Source organism: Scyliorhinus torazame, chromosome 2 (assembly GCF_047496885.1).
Source record: "Scyliorhinus torazame isolate Kashiwa2021f chromosome 2, sScyTor2.1, whole genome shotgun sequence".
Lineage (NCBI taxonomy): Eukaryota > Metazoa > Chordata > Chondrichthyes > Carcharhiniformes > Scyliorhinidae > Scyliorhinus > Scyliorhinus torazame.
In genome coordinates, this window is record NC_092708.1 from 143405329 (window position 1) to 143424783 (window position 19455).

A 19455-nucleotide genomic window follows, 5' to 3' on the forward strand; every position below is an offset into this window, starting at 1 on the left:
CCAGGTTAAAGTCCAACAGGTTTGTTTCGATGTCACTAGCTTTCGGAGCGCTGCTCCTTCCTCAGGTGAATGAGGAAGGAGCAGCGCTCCGAAAGCTAGTGACATCGAAACAAACCTGTTGGACTTTAACCTGGTGTTGTAAGACTTCTTACTGTGATCACCCCAGTCCAACCCCGGCATCGCCACATTATATTAACTGAGACCAGTAAATAAATGTAAATTATGTTCCTGAGGTCCTCCTCTCGTGAATTGTGGATACAAGGCCGCCTTGAATTTATTTCCTGCTCTCGTAATCTCACTCTATGAAAAGAATGAATGACAATTTGTGGAATAGAAAGGAATTAATTAGACAGTCTAACTACCGTCCGAGAACATTTACATCCAAAATGGTCTTGACCATGGCAAGGAATAATATGCAACTTTGGGAAAGATTTTGTGTTATGGCAATGGTAAACAGAAAAGTGTAACTTGTTGCTTGAGTTTTATGCTTTTTGGTGTTAGTAATGAAAACAACATAAGATTCTCTGAATGTCAAAGCCGAAGAAATGCTGAGAACTTCAATTAGTCAAAATTAAATAATGGAATAAATTCCAATTAAAAATGGATAAGTCTTCTTAATTTTTGTATTCTTACTTTAAAATACTTTGTGACACCCTCTTCTTTAAGAAGAAATCCAACTGGACCTAATTCTCTCAGAATGTATATTGTTGCTTTGAGTGCTTCATCTTGATGCCAGCTAACTAAATCGGTTGCACTTCTTCTTAACGGAGTTGCTCGCGCCATGTTGAGAAAGTAAGGCTCAGGTAATCTCAAGTACCTAAAGAAAATGATACAAACAGTGAAATTACAGACCTCATGCTCACATATCTGTTAATTTTATTTAACATACAGGAAAGGTTCAGAGTGCTTTATTTGTTGTTAATCAAGTTGTATCTTGAATGGTATTTACGATTTTCTATAGACCGCTTGAGTCGGAATCCGAGGCATCGGTCACTCCATAAGTCTTGATTTTATCTTCACACTTGTCCTATATCTACTTTCACGGCAATATAAAGTTGGAGTGTAAAAGTTGTATCTTTTTGACATTAATCATTGGTCTTACCTGGATATGTTCTCATGAACCTCTGCAATTTTTCCCTTAGTTAATGGAGTGATAAAACACTGAACGAGAAGGTCTGATAGAAATTGATAAGCTGCTTTATTTTGCAATAAGGTGAACATGTGGAATAGCAGTTGTTGCTTAATAAGTACACACTATTTTTGTATAATAACACAATGTAAAGAATGCCATACTTCTCAAATCAGTGACTTAAACAATATAATTTCTCATTGTCCATAGCATTTCTATCCTCTCTCTTTAGAAACATGACTACTCATTCCATTGATATCCTTCTTAAATTGGAGAAAAGATTCTAACTGCAGCATAAGGCAGTGTTTTTAAAACTTTTTTTCCGGAGACTCATTTTTAACAGCCGGCCAACCTTCGGGACCTAACCCGGCCACCCCTCGCAACCCACGTCGGTCGACCTTTGCGGCCCACGCCAGCCGACCTTCGAGGCCCACGCCGGCTGACCTGCGCGACCCACCATTTTCTCTTACCTTGTTTGTTGCTGACAAGAATGGAGGAAATGGTTTTGGGTCCCTTTGGCCCCAATGGTCCCTTTGGCCCCATGAAATTGTTAAAAAAAGGCTGCGACCGTATAAAAGAAAACTGCGACCGCACTGCGCATGTGTGCCCGATCATCGGTACGCATGCACAGTGCGGCCGAATTTTTTTTATATGTTCGTAGCCATTTTGAAGGCCGCTTGCAACCGGCATAGTTAAAAGCCGGCTGCTGCGGCTGTTGCGCGCGGATTTGCGCGATCGGGAGCGCCGCGACGGACGGCTCCGGGACCCTCCCGACACCTGCCTGTGACCCACCCGTGGGCTGCGCCCCCGAGTTTGACAATGCCTGGCATAAGGAATGGTTTGTATATATTTACCATTACTTCTTTGCTTTTGTATTCTAGTCTCATTTACAAAGCTAGAAATCATGGGTGCTATTTAACGGCTGCATTGTGCCTTGAGTAGATCCGGGCACGTTGGTTACATAGTGGGAGAGGTCGAAATTAGAACCAGCGCCGGGTGCGAATTGGTTCGCAATCTAAACAGCCTGCTCCCGGTAGTGGGTTCCGGATGCCGTGAGACCCCAATTAAGACCAACCTCCATCTCATTATCGCGATGCAAGTATAATCTATCGGACTCCTGGGGAATAACTGGCTCCCTAGTGAGAGGTCACGCAGGCACCGTTGAGGAACCTGCGAGGGGTGATACTGTGTGTTTGTTTTTTTGAAAATGAACCTTGTATTGGTACCAATATGGAATGGTGACGTTTCTTTGTTGTCTAATGGTTTGTGTGATATGTGGAATGTTACGCCATTGATTTTCAAATCTTTGGTACTGTTAACTTTTCAATAAACAAAATATTCCCAAGTGCATTATTGTAAATACACGTGCCATGTCTCAGATGAGTGTTATTGCCTAGCATTCCGATCAAACTGTGAGGCCTGGACACTCTGCCTGAACCTGGGGCCGTCAGTACCACAGAGGCAGCAGCCAATAATCAAACACCCACGAGCTGGGCTGCAGCACTGGGGATATCCCCACGACCAGAGGGTAAGTGTGTGGATCAGGGGAGGGCACCAGAGCACAGTCTCCTAAATGTTCCTGGCAGGGGTCTGGGGTTTAGGGGCTCCTGATGTGGCCGGGGGTGAGTGCGCAGAGCGGGGTCCTCCAGCATAACTGGTTCAGTGAGTGGCATTCTGAGAGAAGGCGGGAGGCTCGGCGTTATGAGAGTCCGAAGGTGGATGCCCTAACTGATTGTTGATCTCTCTCCTTCGCCAATTCCTTACCGGTACCAAAATGGATGGTGTTTTTCACCCCACAATGGCAGCCGCGTTGCTATGGCAGAAGAAGGCGACAGAAGCATCGATGCAGGCTGGAGGTACCCCATGTGCAGGGGGCCGCTGTAGCCCCTGCAGACCTGGGCGGCCATTGGGCTAGGAGGGACCCAGAGGGAGACTCCAGCGATGGCCCAAGGTGTTCAGGCATCGTTGGTCATAGGAGGAGATGACAGACAGTATGTGCCGCAGGAGACACATACAAGGTCTCCTGTTGCACCGAAGACCATAAGACATAGGAGCAGAATTAGGCCACTCAGCCCATCAGGTCTGCTCCACCATTCAATCTTGCAGACATGGTAACCCGTGGAGGAGAAGGATGCCCTCTCCTGGTGAGCATGAAGGTAACCGCAACTCTGAAATTTTACGCCAGCGGCTCATTCCAGGGCTCAAGTGGGAACTTGTGCGGCATTTCAAAATTTACAGCCCACAAGTGGATACATGAATTCGTGGATGCCCTGTACGCCCGGGCAGTTGACCATGTCAACCTTGAGCTGGAGCAAGCCCATCACGAAGCACGGCAGCAGGATTCATCCGCCATCGTTGGGATGGCCAAGTCCAGGGAGTAACTGATGGCATGCATGTCACCCTGTGCACACCAGGGCATCAGGGAATGCCCTTCATTAACAGGAAGGGGTTCCACTCCCTGAATGCTCTACTCATGTGCGACCACCACTTCCGGATCATGCATGCTTCCTCGGGAGTGTGCATGACAGCTACGGAAATCCCCAGTGCCTTCAACGACACCCCAGGATGACAGGTTGGCTCTTGGGGGATAAGGGGTACCCGCTGAGATCCTGGCTGATGACGTCAGTGTGGAGGCCGGAGACCAAGGTCGAGACCAGATACATTGAGTCCACTACGCCACCAGTGCGGCCATCGAGCGGTACATCTGACTGCTAAAAATGCGGTTTCGATGCCTGGATCGCTTGGTGCAGTGCACCCCCAGAGGATCTCCAGCTCTGTCATTGTCCACTATGCCCTCCATAATCTGGCACAGCAGCAGGGTGTCATGCTGAGGATGCGGGGAGTCGGACCAGGATGGGCTGGAGGAGGAGCAGGAGAGGACCAGCGGGAGGAGCCGGAGGAAGGACAGGCCTCGGTGAGGGTCCAGCATGCCCGGAGGACCAGGGAGGCCCTCATCCTTGTCCTCTTCTCACAGGACGAGGCTTTGTCCGTCAGCTCAACCCCACCCCCATTCGCCTCCTTCCCACCCATTTCCATCCTTCCTCCCTGATCCTCCGACACACTCCTCCCCCACTAACTACACTGTTCCACCCTCCCAGGGTCAGTGTAACATCAACCCCCGGGTGATGGGCCTATGTCAGCACTATACAAGACAGGAGAATGATGATAACTCTCTATGAGGTAAGCTCTGGTGCTCCTCAGTTTATGCAGATGTCCAGTCTTTCTGCTGACAGCGTGCTCACACCCATCACCAGCACGGGGTCTGCATCGGGGGCTCTTGCTGTAGTATCATACCTGAGGGGCAGAGGGTGGGGGAAGGACCATTGTACTGGCGGAACAGGGGTGTGGGGGGCCAGAGGTCAACAGGGACTGGGGTGCAGACATGCCCGGCATGAAGATTAACGTAATTGAGGCTTCACATTATCAGGTGTAACATGTTCTAATGGTGAACATTAGAAACCTCCCACTGTCCCTAGCTACAGATGGTGTCCCCGCCCACCCCCCGCCCATCCTGCCGCAGTGCCCACTCAGTGATGCTCAATCTTCTTCATCTCCCGAGCTCTGCCGCTATGTCTAGCTGTGTCCTCAGGATGCACATTAGAGGTGGAGCACTGCTGCGTTTTGCACTCTGCGGCCTTCGATGCCCTTGGTGGACATCCTTCGGGGGTGGGGCCTGGAGCCAGTGGGCTCTGGCCGACTTTCCATGCCACTCTATTCTGCCCTCCGAACATGAGACCCACCAATGTCAGGAGGGTGGGATTGGGGTGACGTGAAGACCACCATCGTCTCCCTGGTGGCAGGCACTGGGTTGACCTTCAATGTTCCCTCCTCCTGGCCGGTACCCGTAAGGCCGTGGGGGTCTCCATGACACAGAATGGCCTCTGTATAATCTGGGTCTGCCAGTTCTGACACCTCCCCATTATCTATATTACGGTGTTGACTTGACTCCATCGGCGATTCCTGTGACTGGGCCAGCTTTGCAGTGTCCCGGCAATGTCCACCAGCATCTGGGACACATCCCTCAGCGACTGGGACAAGCTCTGCAGTGCCTTGTCAATGTCCACCTGCATCTGGGACATGTTCCTCAGCATCTGTTCTGGAATCCAGCAGACCTCTGACTCCCTTGGATGTTCCTGCCTCGACTTGATGTGCATCAGCATCTGTGTGATGCTCACAAGACTGTGTCCCAAGAGCCTGTTCACTAATATCTCCCATTGAGGTGTGCATTGCTGCACTAGTGGATGGTGAGTCTATTCAGAGCTCTCGATGTTGGTCTATTCAGAGCTCTCCTCCAAAGTGTTTGCTTGGGTGCCGGAGGGGTGATCCCGGATGGCACGGCTCCATCAGGTGGAGATTCTATGAGAGAATGGACATGTGGTTAGTGAGTCAGTTGTTCTGACATGAACAACTCACTTGAGACAGGTCATCTGGGTGAAGGGGCAGTGGATTCTCACCTCTGCAGCGAAGGCCAACCTTTCTGTCAATAACTACTCCCTCCTCAGACAACCCCGCGAGCTCCAGGGCCCGTCTCCATCGGGGGTGAGGACTCTAATGTCTGGAACCCTGCCGCTTAGCTGGGCCTTTTCCTGCTTATTATGGGCTAACTTCTCTTGCGGAGACAGAGAGAGGGCATTGTGAGCCACATGTTTGATGCATCGGGTGGTGCCTATTGCAGGTGGCATGTGTGGGCACCACTCCTGGGCATGGAGGGGTTGTGTTGGTGGATGTCAGGGTGTGCTGGGGCACAGGTGTGGCAATATGTTGTGTGGGGATGTGAGGTGCCAGTCACTGACCTTTTGGGGGGGAGGGGGTCAGAGGTCAGGGGTTGGCAAGAGGAACTGATGCTAAGGGGTCGGTGTTAACCTATCCTTGCAGTCTTCTTCCTGCACTGAACGTCGGCCATCCTGGTCACGCTGCCTGAACTGTCGGCCACTGCCTCAGCCTTCCAGGTGGCATTGGCGGCCCTGGTGCTGGTCCTCCAATCCCCTCGGGGGAACAGGATGTCCCGTCTCGCATCTGCAGTATCCAGCTGCCTGGCCAGGTCAGCATCCCCAAAGCGTGAAGTAGGTCTATGTAGTTTCATGGTCGTGTGCTGCCTGGGAGCTGGTTCGGAGGGAGCAGTTTATGAGCATCTCTCCCTTGGTGGCAGGGAGGTGCCAGGCGCGGTCCTTACGAATCAGCTGGCGGGATGGCTATTTCCACCGTGATGCTCATGGGAATTTCTGGCACTAAGCGTTGTTAAATATGGGCCACAGGCCTGCCGACTCGGTCACTAGGAAGTTGCATCCAATACAGCACTTAACATTTGCCGTTAAATCACACCCCGCATTTTTTTATATACAAAATTATAAGTTTAATGATTTATGTACCTGTTGCCCTAGTCCTTTTGAAATCTAATTTCATTGAGTGTTTTCTTTCCTTGTTCCTCCCAAAATGATCCCAACCATTTTTCCACATTACATGCGGCTATTACATCTGACATGTATCTGCCCAATGTCCTCACCTGTCACTTAAAGCCCCCTTTACAGTTCACCATGCTCCTTAATTTTACAATACTGCAAATTCAGATCATTTACATATGATAGTTGATTTCTTATTGGGTTACACGTGGGGATTTTGGATTGTATTACGATCCCAGCCCAGTGGCTAAGTTACTGGACCGAAACCCCAATATTTTTGTTTATTTTGTAAGACTGTGCGGAAAGAATACTTCGCTCCAGGAGTGATTACACGAAGAATAGGGATTTGCTTTTGTAAAAAACGTTCTTAACACAGTATTAAAATCTTAAACCTCACACCCCAAAATATCTTACAATTACCCCTTAAACAATACTACTACATATAGTCAATGCAATACCCTTAATCACTATCTCTATTCCCAATTATACAAGAAAGGAAAATATATATGCTTTCAATCCATCCCAATGACACAGATTAATACTTACTTTCCAGAACAGATTTGGTCCCTGTTAGAACCCTTGCAGACTCTAACTGGATGCTTTCAAAAACTGTTTCAACTGGTTTGTTTCAGTTTCTGCCTTGTCCTCTGACAAGTTTGCAGTGCTTTAAATACTATTAAGCTTTTTTAACTATCCCACTGTAACAGCAAAAGATCTTACTTGTGGACTCAGTGTTAGCCAGATCAGAACTCAGCGCAAAATCTCAACTCAAAATTTCTGAATGTCTAAGCTCCACCCAGCAATGACATCATCTTTCCAAGCTGAACACAAATGAAATTCCCAGGCTGAAAACACTAGGGACCCCCCTAGTCAAACAACATTGCATTAGCCGAGGCTTTTATGGTGGCCAATTTCACCTCTGGTTCCTTAAAACTTTCTGGTCTTCCAAAACAAGATTATTTTAAAAAACATAACCACTGCAGTCAAACGACACTCTAAACCAGGCTTTTGACCCTTATATTTCCAAATGTTTATAATCCAAAATATATAGAATCCTGCATTTGTTACAATTGTAGCTGCTCGGTGGAGTTTTAAAAAAAAATTGTGGGATTTGGGCATTGCAGTCAAGGCCAGCATTTGTTGCCCATCCACAGTTACCCTTGAACTGAGTGGCTCATGAGGCTGTTTCAGAGGGCAGTTAAGAGCCAACCATATTGCTGAGGGGGCTGAGTGTCTGGAAGGCTGAGGATAATTGTTATATAGCAGACAGACACAATTTAGCCTGTATTTTAGAGTCATACAGTCTATTAATATTTTTGTATTGCTGTTATGTCCCTATGCCCACAGTTATAATAGAAATTGTAAAAGTAAAAACCTTTGCAACGTATTTACACCATCCTACACTAAAGAAGAGTGCAATAGCAGCCGTGTAAACACATAGACAGTTCCATTAAAAGTGTGATGACAGGAATTTACAACAAAGAGCTTAACAGATGTAAAATATTAAATAAGATATATTAATTAAAGACATATTGTACAGTTATAGAATGTTTTATATATGATTGATAATTGGACATTTCCAGCAGTAACGAGACAATCTATAAATATGGATAAATATGTAACACGCCAAGCTAAAACAACAACAACAACTGGTATTTATACAGTTACTTTTTACATAACTGAATGCTCCAAGGTATTTCACAGTAGTGTTATAAAACAAAAGTTGACACCAAGTCATACAAGGCATTATTTGGGTCGATGGACAAAAGGTCAAGGACGTAGGTTTAAGGACTTTCTTGAGTAGGTAAAGAAGGTAGAAATGTATAGAGGTTTAGGGAGAGTATTCCACAGTTTTAAGGCCCAGGCTGGTGAAGGTGGGCAAATCCAAATGGGGAAATCAATTAAATCAGGGATGTTCAAGAGGCACCATCGGTAGCTAGGGACAGTTAGGGTCAGGATTACACACCATTAACACATGTTACACGCGAGACATGTGAAGCCTCACACGTTGTTCCTTACTGAGGCCCGGCCTGCACGCCATTCTCCCATTTGCCCGCCGCACCCCGCCGGCCCAAGCCCCTCCAGACACAGTGCTCCTGGATCTGGCCCCCCCTGCCAAAGGCATACCATGTGCAGGTAATGGGTGTGAGCACACTGTCAGCAGACAGACGGGAGTCACACAGTGGCATAGATGGAGGAGCACCTGAGTTCACCTCACAGTGGGTTATAATCACCCTCCTGCCTTCTATATTGAGCTGCTGTCAGTGCCGACACAGGCCCATCGCCCTGGAGTGATATAATAGTGACCCTGGGAGGGTGCCTTGTGGGGGGGGGGGGGGGGGATGGTTCCGAGGGAGGGGTGGGGAGGGAGAGATTGACCGGGAGGGGGTGAGATGACAGACAAAGCCACGCCTTGTGAGAAGTAGGCAAGGATGAGGGCCCTCCGGGAATGCTGGACCCTTGCCACCGCCGTCTGTCCTCCATTCCGGCTTCCGTACTGGCATCATTAGCCAGGTCCTAAACAGGTATCCCTTATCCCCCAAGAGCCAATAAGTCATCCTTGGGGTGTCCCTCGAAGATGCTGGGGATCACCGACTGCCCTAGGTTGGAGCTGTTGTGCACACTCCTGGGGAAGAGTGCACACACGTGCATGATCTTCAGGTGGTGGTAGTACACAAATTGAATGCTCAATGGGTTTTCGGGCAGCCCGGTAGCACAAGTGGATAGCACTGTGGCTTCAGTGCCAGGGTCCCAGGTTCGATTCCTTGCTGGGTCACTGTCTTTGCGGAGTCTGCACGTTCTCCCCGTGTCTGCGTGGGTTTCCTCCTGGTGCTCCGGTTTCCTCCCACAGTCCAAAGACGTGCAGGTTAGGTGGATTGGCCAAGATAAATTGCCCTTAGTGACCAAAAAAGGGTTAGGAGGGGTTGTTGGGTTACGGAGATGGCATGGAAGTGGGGGCTTAGGTGGGTCGGTGCAGACTCGATGAGCCGAATGGCCTCCTTCTGCACTGTATGCTCTATGTTGTATAGGTGTAACCCCTTCATGTTAATGAAGGGCGCATCCGGACCCCCCGGTGCACGCAAGAAAACATGCATGCCATCTATTACCCCCTGAACCTGTGCTTCCCGGCGATGGCGGAGAATCCTGCTGCTCGCGCATCTTGATGGGCCTGGTCCAGGTCAAAGTTTATAACGTCAGCTTCCCAGGCAAACAGGTATCCGGATGCACTTGTGGCCTGTTGGCTGGGATATGTCACACAAGTCCCGGTTCGAGCCCTGGAATGAACCCGAGACGTAAAAGTTCAGGGCTGAGAGGGTGAGACTGGCAATCAGTTATGGTTTCCGCTCCGGTACCCTTGAATGCTCCACCCCCTCCCCACCCTTACACCCTTGTTTTCTCTCAGGGTGCCATCCAATGAGCCAGTCACCCGGCTATGCTGCGGCCCAGCTTTTGGCTGTTCAATTGTTGGCTGCTGCCCCTGCAGTGTGGAAGCCTCCAGTGTTGAAGCAAAGTGTCCAGGCTTCACAGTCTGATTGGGATGCTAGGCAGTAACAACCATCAGCTTCATGGCAGGTCTACCCATGAGAATCTACTCGAGAGCTGTGAAATTCTCACATTATTAACATCGCTAATTCCCTATTAGCGATAGCCTTCAGCTGTGCGGCCACAGGCCGCCACAGTCTGTGAGGGTTAAAGTGACCTGCACTATATTACCTCCTGTCCTGGAGGTGTTCGGTGGGGCGGGAAGGCAGAAAGAAGCTGAATTTGCCCCTGGTATGGTAAACACAATCCGGGGGTGGCATGTCGGAACCATGGGCTCTTAGCCCCTCACCACCCCCAGCTGACCCCCCCCCTCCCCCGCGGTGCCCCCGGGCTGACTGCCCATTTTCCAAGATAGCTACTCAGCTCCTCCTATCCCCACAGCAGCCATTTCGGTAGCTCCACGTTTTTAAATAGGTGTGCTAAAGGGCGCACGCGTGGTCGCTTGCTGGGGAGACCATTACACAGGGGGCCCTTCCTGTTAATTGGATGGAGATTAGCCTTAATTGATGATTATTGGCTCCTCCCCTGGCCACGCCATGATTTGGATATCGCCAACGGGAGTGGGCCGGTTAGATTGGAAACCGATAACCGCCTGGCACGGTTCCTGATTTTGGATTCTCTCGCGATCTAACCAGCTCGCTCGGATTCACGGCCGGTGCAACGCGGCCATTAGATCACGCCCTTAACGTACGTCAGAATACACCAGCCCAAAGATTTCTGGTGGGGGCATTTTGATGTTTGTGGTTCAAATGGCCAAAAGAGCTGGATTCAAGGGGGGAGGTTAGAGTGACTGCCCTTGACATCAAGGCAGCATGTGACAGCGGCATCGAGGAGCCCTAGCAAAACCGCATTCAATGGGAATCAGGGGGAAAACCCTCCACTGGTTGGAGTCACACCTAACACAAAAGAAGATAGTTATGCTTGTTGGAGGTCCATATCTGAGGCCCAGAGCGTCACTGCAGAATCTGCTCAGGGTAGTCATAGGCCCAACCATCTTCAGAGGCTTCATCAATGAGGGACACTCTTCTGAGTGTGGATTTAAGAAGGCAGCTGATTGGTGAGTACGTAATTGTGACTGTTTTTATTAAAGGAATTTAATAGAGGGTTAGTCATCTCAGTTGGTGGGGCTTGGTGTTCCACCTGCGACTTGTGGTCAATCATGAATGCTGTCAACATCCTTGACAATTACATCTGCGAGAATTGTATTCAGCTGCACTTGCTGACTGAACAAATGGATCATAAATTATCATAGAATTTACAGTGCAGAAGGAGGCCATTCGGCCCATTGAGTCTGCACCAGCTCTTGGAAAGAGCACCCTACCCAAGGTCAACACCTCCACCCTATCCCCATAACCCAGTAACCCCACCCAACACTAAGGGCAATTTTGGACACTAAGGGCAATTTATCATGGCCAACCCACCTAACCTGCACATCTTTGGACTGTGGGAGGAAACCGGAGCACCCGGAGGAAACCCACGCACACACGGGGAGGATGTGCAGACTCCACACAGACAGTGACCCAAGCCGGAATCAAACCTGGGACCCTGGAGCTGTGAAGTAATTGTGCTATCCACAAGGCTACCGTGCTGTCAAATGAAAATCGCTTATTGTCACAAGTAGGCTTCAATGAAGTTACTGTGAAAAGCCCCTAGTCGCCACATTCCGGCAAGGCTGTTACAGGAATTGAACCGTGCTGCTGGCCTGCCTTGGTCTGCTTTCAAAGCCAGCGATTTAGCCCAGTGTGCTAAACAGCCAGTCAGTTTGAGCAACAGCTGGAGGTACTAAGAAGCAATCAAATAGCGGAAAGCATCGTAGATGAAAGTTATAGAGACGTGATCACACGCAGGGCACAGGGAGATAGATGGGTGACCACTAGATGTGGCAGGCAGTCAGTGCAGGAGTCCCCTGTGGCTGTGCCCTTTTGGATACTCATGAGGGGATGGCTCATCAGTTGACAGCAGCAGCAGTAGCCAGAGCGGTGGCAACATGGCTGACCCTGCTGTATACAAGAGGGGGGAAAAGAATAATAGAGCAATACTAATCGGGGATTCGATAGTCGGGGGCACAGATAGGCACTTCTGTGGTTGCGGCACTTCTGTGGTCGCGAAAGAGACTCCAGGATGGTATGTTGCCTCCCTGGTGCCAGGGTTATGGATGTCTCTGAGTGGATTCAGGATATCCTGGAATGGGAGGGCAAATAGGCAGATGTCATTAACTAGAATCATAGAATTTATAGTGCAGTAGGAGGCCATTCGGTCCATCGAATCTGCACCTTAGAAAGAGCACCCTACTTAAGCCCACACCTCCACCCTATCTCCATAACCTAGTAACTCCAGCTAACATTTTTGGACACAAAGGGCAATTTAGCATGTCCAATCCAGCTAACCAGCACATCTTTGGAGTGTGGGAAGAAACCGGAACACCTGGAGGAAACCCACGCAGACACGGGGAGAACGTGCAGACGCCGCACAGACAGTGACCCAAGCCGGGAATCGAACCTGGGACCCTGGAGCTGTGAAGCAACAGTGCTAGCCACTGTGCTCCTCAGATACCCTTACTGTACATTGGTACAAATGACATAGGCAGGAAGAGCAGCAAGGTCCTGCAAAGACATTACAGGGAGTTAGGTAGTAAGCTAAAAAGCAGGACCTCCAGGGTAGTCATTTCAGGATTACTTTCCATGCCATGTGGTAGTGAGGCTAGGAACAGAGAGATACTACAATTGAACACATGGCTAAAGAGCTGGTGTAGGAGGGGGGAAGGGGCTTCAGGTATGTGGATCATTGGGATGTCTTCCATGGAAGGTGGGCCGGGAGGTTTGCTGATGTGGTAAATTAGTACAGCGGGGGGGGGGGGGGGGGGGGGGGGGTGCGCAGCAGGCCAGTAAGTGTAGGAAGTCGCTGATCTCAGTGGGTCTGGAGTGCGTTTGCTTCAATGGAAGTACAGCAGATAAGATGGATGAACATGCTGCAACGACGGATGAACGGACATCGCGCGACAATCGCCAGGCAGGAATGTTCCCTTCCAGTCAGGGAACACTTCAGCAGTCAAGGGCAATCAGCCTCTGATCTCCGGGTAAGCGTTCTCCAAGGCGGCCTTCAGGACGCGCAAAATCACCGCGCAGAAACCTATAGCCAAGTTCGGCACTCATGAGTACGGCCTCAACCGGGACCTTGGATTCATGTCACATTACATTCATCCCCCACTATCTGGCCTGGGCTTGCGAAATCCTACCAACTGTCCTGGCTTGAGACAATTCACACCTCTTTAACCTGGGGTTACCCCATCTCTGGATCTGGAAAGACTTAATTACCAGCAAATGCTCGCATTCAAAGCATTGTTTTGCATCTTTGACTTTGTCTATATATATGTTTCTGGAACATACCTCTTCATTCACCTGAGGAAGGAGCAGTGCTCCGAAAGCTAGTGTTTGAAACAAACCTGTTGGACTTTAACCTGGTGTTGTAAGACTTCTTACTGTTATCCTATTGTATCACATTAGCCTTCCCAGTGCTTTTCTTCAAACATCAACACTGTGACTTTACATGGTCTAGTTTATTACAGTGAAAGCCCCTATTTGAAAATTTTCATTTCTCTTCCATCCTCCTGGATTTCTTTTCCAATCGGAGGTGCACTCTCCTTATTATCTCCCATCAGATCTCCTTTACCTCTACCACTTGAGTATTTCTCTTTTCCCCAGTTTCTATCTCTCACAGGCTGAAACTGATGTTGGAAACCAAACTTTGCATTATGAACTAATTTATAATCATCTGCCATTTCGGCTGCTAACCTCGCAGTTTTAACCCTCTGCTCTTCCACATGAATTCTCACTACATCAAGAATTTAATTTTTAAACTCCAGAGGTATAATTTCTCTGAGAGCTTCATACGTTTGGTCTATTTTCAAAGCCCTTATCCACCTATCAAAATTACTCTGTTTGATCCTTTCAAACTCCATGGATGTTTGACCAAATTCTTTCCTTCAATTTCTAAACCTTTGTCTGTAGGCTTCAGGCACCAGTTCATATGCACCTAAGATGGATTTTTTTCACCTTCTCATACGTCCCAGAGACCTCCTCTGGCAGTGATGCAAACACTTCACTAGCCCTACCTACCAGCTTTGTTTGAATCAGTAATACCTACATGTCCTGTGGCCATTTCATTTGTTTATCTACCTTCTCAAATGAAATGAAAAAGGCTTCTACCTCCTTCTCACCAAACCTTGGCAATGCTTGGACATATTTAAATCGATCCCCACCAAGCCATCAATTATGACGCTCTTTCTCTTTATCCTCATCATTATCCTCAAACTGTATGTTTCCCTCGACATCTGCCAATTTTAACTGACTGTCATGTTTCATGGCCATTTTCTGAAGTTCAAACTCTCTCTTTTTCCCTATCCTCTCTCTTTTTTTCCCTTTCCTCTCTCTTTTTTTCCCTTTCCTCTCTATCTCTTTCTCTCTTTTTCTTTTTCCTCTCTATCTCTTTCTCTCTCTTTTTCCCTGATCTCTTTCTCTTAGGGCTATTCTTTCTTTTTTTCTTTGTTCTGTCTCCTTTTCTTTTTCCCTCATTGCATGTTCAAGCTGCTTTAATTCTTTTTCATGTTCAAGTTGTTTAATCTGTAACTGAATTTTTGCCATTTCTAATGCCATTTCTGTATCTCAGGCAATTTTAAATGCTCAGCTACCGCCGAAAGTACCTATTCTTTTCGTATGCTGTCAGGTAACGTTAGCTGCAATGTTTTTGCCAAATCTAAAAGCCTTTTTTAGTCCCTGTTCGTAAGGTACTGCTTGTGACCTTCTCCACCCCCAAAAACTTCCGAGCCTCTGAAAGAGCCATTGACCACAACACACTCCCTCCTTAAACCAGACTATCACACCTGAAAAGCAAACACAAATATGCTCACCTCGCACTGTCTTTAAGTTCACTAAGCCAAAACAATCACGAAAGATAGACTTTTACCCCACGAGCCTCCAATTTGTTATAGGCCAGAGTTTAGAGAACACCAAAGTATATCATGGAGTTCACCTGACCCACAATTTTTAATAGATTTTGGTTTTGGGAAGCACAAGGGCCCACTTTACAGGTGTGATGCAACAGAGATCTCAAGTATTTTTAAACAAAAACAATGTTTATTCTATGAATCCAGTTAACATTTTATAAACTGACATTAAACATCTTATCAACTATCAACACTGATACCCCCTCCAAAGATACAGTACTCTATAGGTAACCCTTAGTAACTTTCCTAACAACATCCATAAGTCAAAGACCCTTTTTAACAAAGACAGTAGGTTTGCATTCCTTACAGAAACATGTATTACTTTGAGATTATCAAATGATCTGGAGACATTCTTTAGCATGCAGAGAGAGGCCAAAATACACCTCCTTGGTTTGAATGCATCTCTCCAACTGAAAACAAAATTAAAACTCAGAGCCAAAAACAGCTTCCAGCTCAAAACGAAAGTAAGAAGCAGAGCCACAGCCCAGCTCCACCCACACACTGACATCACTGCAGCCACTTGAGAAGACAAACATTTCTTAAAGTGACATTCCCATGACACTGCGAAAAAGTAAACAAAAATCATCTTAAATTCTCAATTCCCCCAACTCTGCCATTCTGATTGGCAAATTGGGGCTGGTTTAGCTCAGTGGGCTAGACAGCTGGTTTGTGATGCCGAACAAGGCCAGCCGCGCGGGTTCAATTCCCGTACCAGCTGAGAATTCTGAATTCTCCCTCCGTGTTCCTGAACAAGCGCCGGAATGTGGCGACTAGGGGCTTTCCACAGTAACTTCATTGCAGTGTTAATGTAAGCCTACTTGTGACAATAAAAAAAAAGATTATCAAATTGACTTCCCCAACTTTCTAATTTCAATGCTACAGTATACATGCACTTTGGGAATTGCTACTCCTCTCCAACATTCAACAGTGGTGAATGCTGAACATGCACTTTTATTGGCACTGCAAAGAATGCTCCATTAGAAGCTTAAAAGTGCTGTATAATTGGAGTTGATGCTGCCGCACTGCGTAAGAATGAGAATACCTCAATTGCTAAGTCAGTAGCTTCCCCCTATTTGCTTCGTTGGCTCTTTGACAATTTACACTCTCTCTCCCCATTGGGTAGAAAATTTAACCCAGATAGCAATAAAGCCACTAAAATTCCCTTCCTGATTGAACAAAAATTCAGCTCTGCAGTATTAACGCTGAACTCACAACCTCTTACCACCTCAGTTAAACATCAAACATGGAATTTTGCGAGAAAGGCTGAGATAACACTTCAAAATAGATTCTGAAAGTTAGGTAACGTAAAAAACATTACTTTTCTCCATATTTTCAAGGTTGAGTTGCAATTCACTTTTCCCGCCGGCAGTGCACCCTGGTGGTGTGGGGTGGCTTTAATGGGAAATCCATATATGTTTGTTCTTTAGGGTTTTGGCCAAGGGTGGTATCATGGCCAGTACAGGCAGGAAAGGCCGAATGCCTCCTTTCGTATTGTAATAATTCTATCATTTTTTATCAACACATAATTCTTAATTAGTACCAAAAAGACTCTGTGGCATCGAAAATTAGCCTTTAGAAGCACAGAGTTCTCATTCCTTTTTATTTTATTAATCATTTGATTTTTTTATTTATTAAGTAAGGTTTTTTAAATCATTTTCTTTTTGACTCATCTTTTTTCTTTTAACCCCAGCATTTTCCCTCTCTTTATTTTGCTTTCAAAGAGAACAAAGAACAATACAGCACAGGTACAGGCATTTCGGCACCCCCAAACCCTAAAGAACAAAAGTATATTGTTTTACTTTGAATTTAATATATCAACTGACACTTCCTGATTTAGACTGTGCATGTCACAAGTTCTTCAATCTTGATATTAATCTTACTGAGATCTTGCTGTGCCCAAATTGGCTACTAAGGTTCCGTACTTTACAATAGGGACAAGCACCCAACCTAATTCATTACTTGTGGAGTACCCACAATTGATTCACATTTGTGGTTAGCACAATTGCTTCACAGCTCCAGGGTCCCAAGTTCGATTCCCGCTTGGGTCACTGTCTGTGCGGAGTCTGCACGTTCTCCCCGTGTGTGCGTGGGTTTCCTCCGGGTGCTCCGGTTTCCTTCCACAGTCCAAAGATGTGCAGGTTAGGTGGGTTGGCCATGATAAATTGCCCTTAGTGTCCAAAATTGCCCTTAGTGTTGGGTGGGGTTACTGGGTTATGGGGATAGGGTGGAGGTGTGCAGTTGGGTAGGCTGCTCTTTCAGAGAGCCGGTGCAGACTCGATGGGCCGAATAGCCTCCTTCTGCACTGTAAATTCTATGAAATTCTATGAAATTCCAATCCCTACTCCTCTCTCCTTGCCCTCACACCTCTTACCCCATGCTCAAAATTCCACTATGTACTCTTCTCCTCCTATCTGCTCTCCTCACCTTCCTCTGCCTCCTAACCTCTCGCCTCCCTCATCTGCTATCATCTCTCCTTCCAATTCCTCCCCACCTATCTCCTTGTTCTCGCCTCCATCCTCCTGTCTCGCCCGACCACCTCTTCTCTCTCCTTCCTCCTCCTCTCGTCCCACTGCCACCTCTCTCCTCCATCACCCTTTGTCCACTCTTGCACCCTATTTTTGCCAGTCCGCTCCTTTCTCCCCTTTGCACCCACTCCTTGCACCCTCTCCTCCTCCTGCCTTTCTGCTCCCTCTCTCCCTCCTGCCCCTCCCACTCACCTTCCTCCTCTCTCCACTCCCACTCCCCCCTCCCACTTTTTCCTTAATTCCACTGCCCCATTTCCCCCTCAACTCTCCCACTTCGCCTTTCCCACTTACCTCCCCCTCTACCCCCAACTCCCCCTCCCCTCACCCCACCTTTCCCCCTCACCTTCCCCTTATCTCATCTCCCCCTTCCCTCTCCACACCCCTTCTCTCTCTCCCCCACCTCTTGCTTTCCCCATCATCCCTCCTCTTTCCCTCGCACAACCCCTTTCCCTCATCTCCCTTCTGCCCCCTCCTTTTTTCCCTTAATCCCTCCCATATCTTCCCCCTCCCCTCATCTCCCCCTCATGTCTTCCCCTTCCTCTCATCTCCCCCATCTCCCTTCATGTTTCCTCCTCCCCCACATCTCCCCCTCCCCCTCATCTCCCCTTCCCCTCACCTCATCTCCCCCTCATCTCATCTCCCCCTCATCTCATCTCCCCCCCCCCCCCGCCCCCTCCTCATCACCCTCCTTATTTCCCCCTCCCGAGCTGACCGCCGCTGTCGCTGATTTTTCTTCCCGTTGGGAGAGGCCCCAGGGTTTGGGATCCTGACCTGATGAAGGTCGGTCAGTCGATCCCCCGGGAGACGAGTGCACCTGGTGCAGAGAAGCGGCTCCTTCAGCCGGGAAAGGTGCAGGAACCCCCCATTCGGATCTTTCACAAAATTTGAGTTGCTGCAGCCGGCCCGTTACCATGGTGACGGGACGCCGTGTGCGGAATCCCAATGTTCACTGCGGCCTGATGAAAGGTCACGGGGCGGGGTCGGCGGGGTCAGCGGGGCCGGGTAAAAGGTCATGATGTTTGATATCCAGGGCTGGGTTGTTGGTCATTTGGAAAACCTTTAATCTGAGAAAAAAAGATTAATAATGACACCTGGCTGCACCTACAGCAGATTCCCAGTTGCCAACGATTTGCTCCATCTGTTTTTTTTACCTGGGTAATCCTGTGTGACTACATCCTTTTCGAATATTGCAGTGATCACTGCAGAGACCATTCTCAAGCAAGTCAAGTTTACTTCATAGTGAACTTCATACTGAACCTGATCTTTCTAAAATAAATGCCAATGACTGGTGACATTTTGAAGAAAACATTTAGAAAACTCAGCTGCTATAATTATAAATTAATTATAATTATATTTTCACAATTTCTCATTTAATAAGATACAATTGTTCTTAATTGACAGTTTCACAAACAAAATCATTCAATTTGCAAAGCAAAAATTTACAATAAAACCATGTTTATTCTATATATATCACAAAAGTCTTGTAGTGGCAAGTTAATTGTATACATGCATACATAGAAGTTTGGTTGATTGAGCTTTACATTGGAGCTGGGTAACTTGGGCATACTGATGTTATCGTCCCAAGATTCCCCAAGCTTGTGTAAAAACAACATTGTGACTTCTAGAAATAGAAATCTGTTCCAAGAATGAAAAATGTTTCCAGAGAGGGAATGATTCCACAATTAGAATCTTTGGGAATGTTAGGAAAAAAAAATCAAATTACAGGCAGCTGATCATGCATTTGGCCAAACATTCTGAATGGGAATTTGTGAGGTTTTCTTTTTAAAATTTTTTTTAGAGTACCCAATTTTTTTTTTCCAATTAAGGGGCAATTTAACGTGGCCAATTAACCTACCC

The 19455-nt window shown here is 47.5% G+C and overlaps 1 protein-coding gene across 2 annotated transcripts in view; it reads right to left on the reverse strand.

Annotated features, from left to right (window-relative positions):
* zswim2 (zinc finger, SWIM-type containing 2) overlaps positions 1-18519 on the reverse strand; it is a 129700-nt gene extending 111181 nt beyond the window's left edge. Inside the window, exons 1-2 of one of the 2 annotated variants that reach the window (XM_072477852.1) lie at positions 18370-18519; positions 634-817 (exon numbers count right to left, since the gene is read on the reverse strand). In XM_072477852.1, coding sequence (XP_072333953.1) covers positions 634-783 — 150 coding nt within the window. In that variant the 5' untranslated portion in view covers positions 784-817; positions 18370-18519. Of the gene's footprint in view, positions 1-633; positions 818-17047; positions 17601-18369 lie in introns of those variants that run through there. The other variant, XM_072477861.1, reaches the window with a different exon arrangement.
* Positions 18520-19455: the final 936 nt, after the last annotated feature.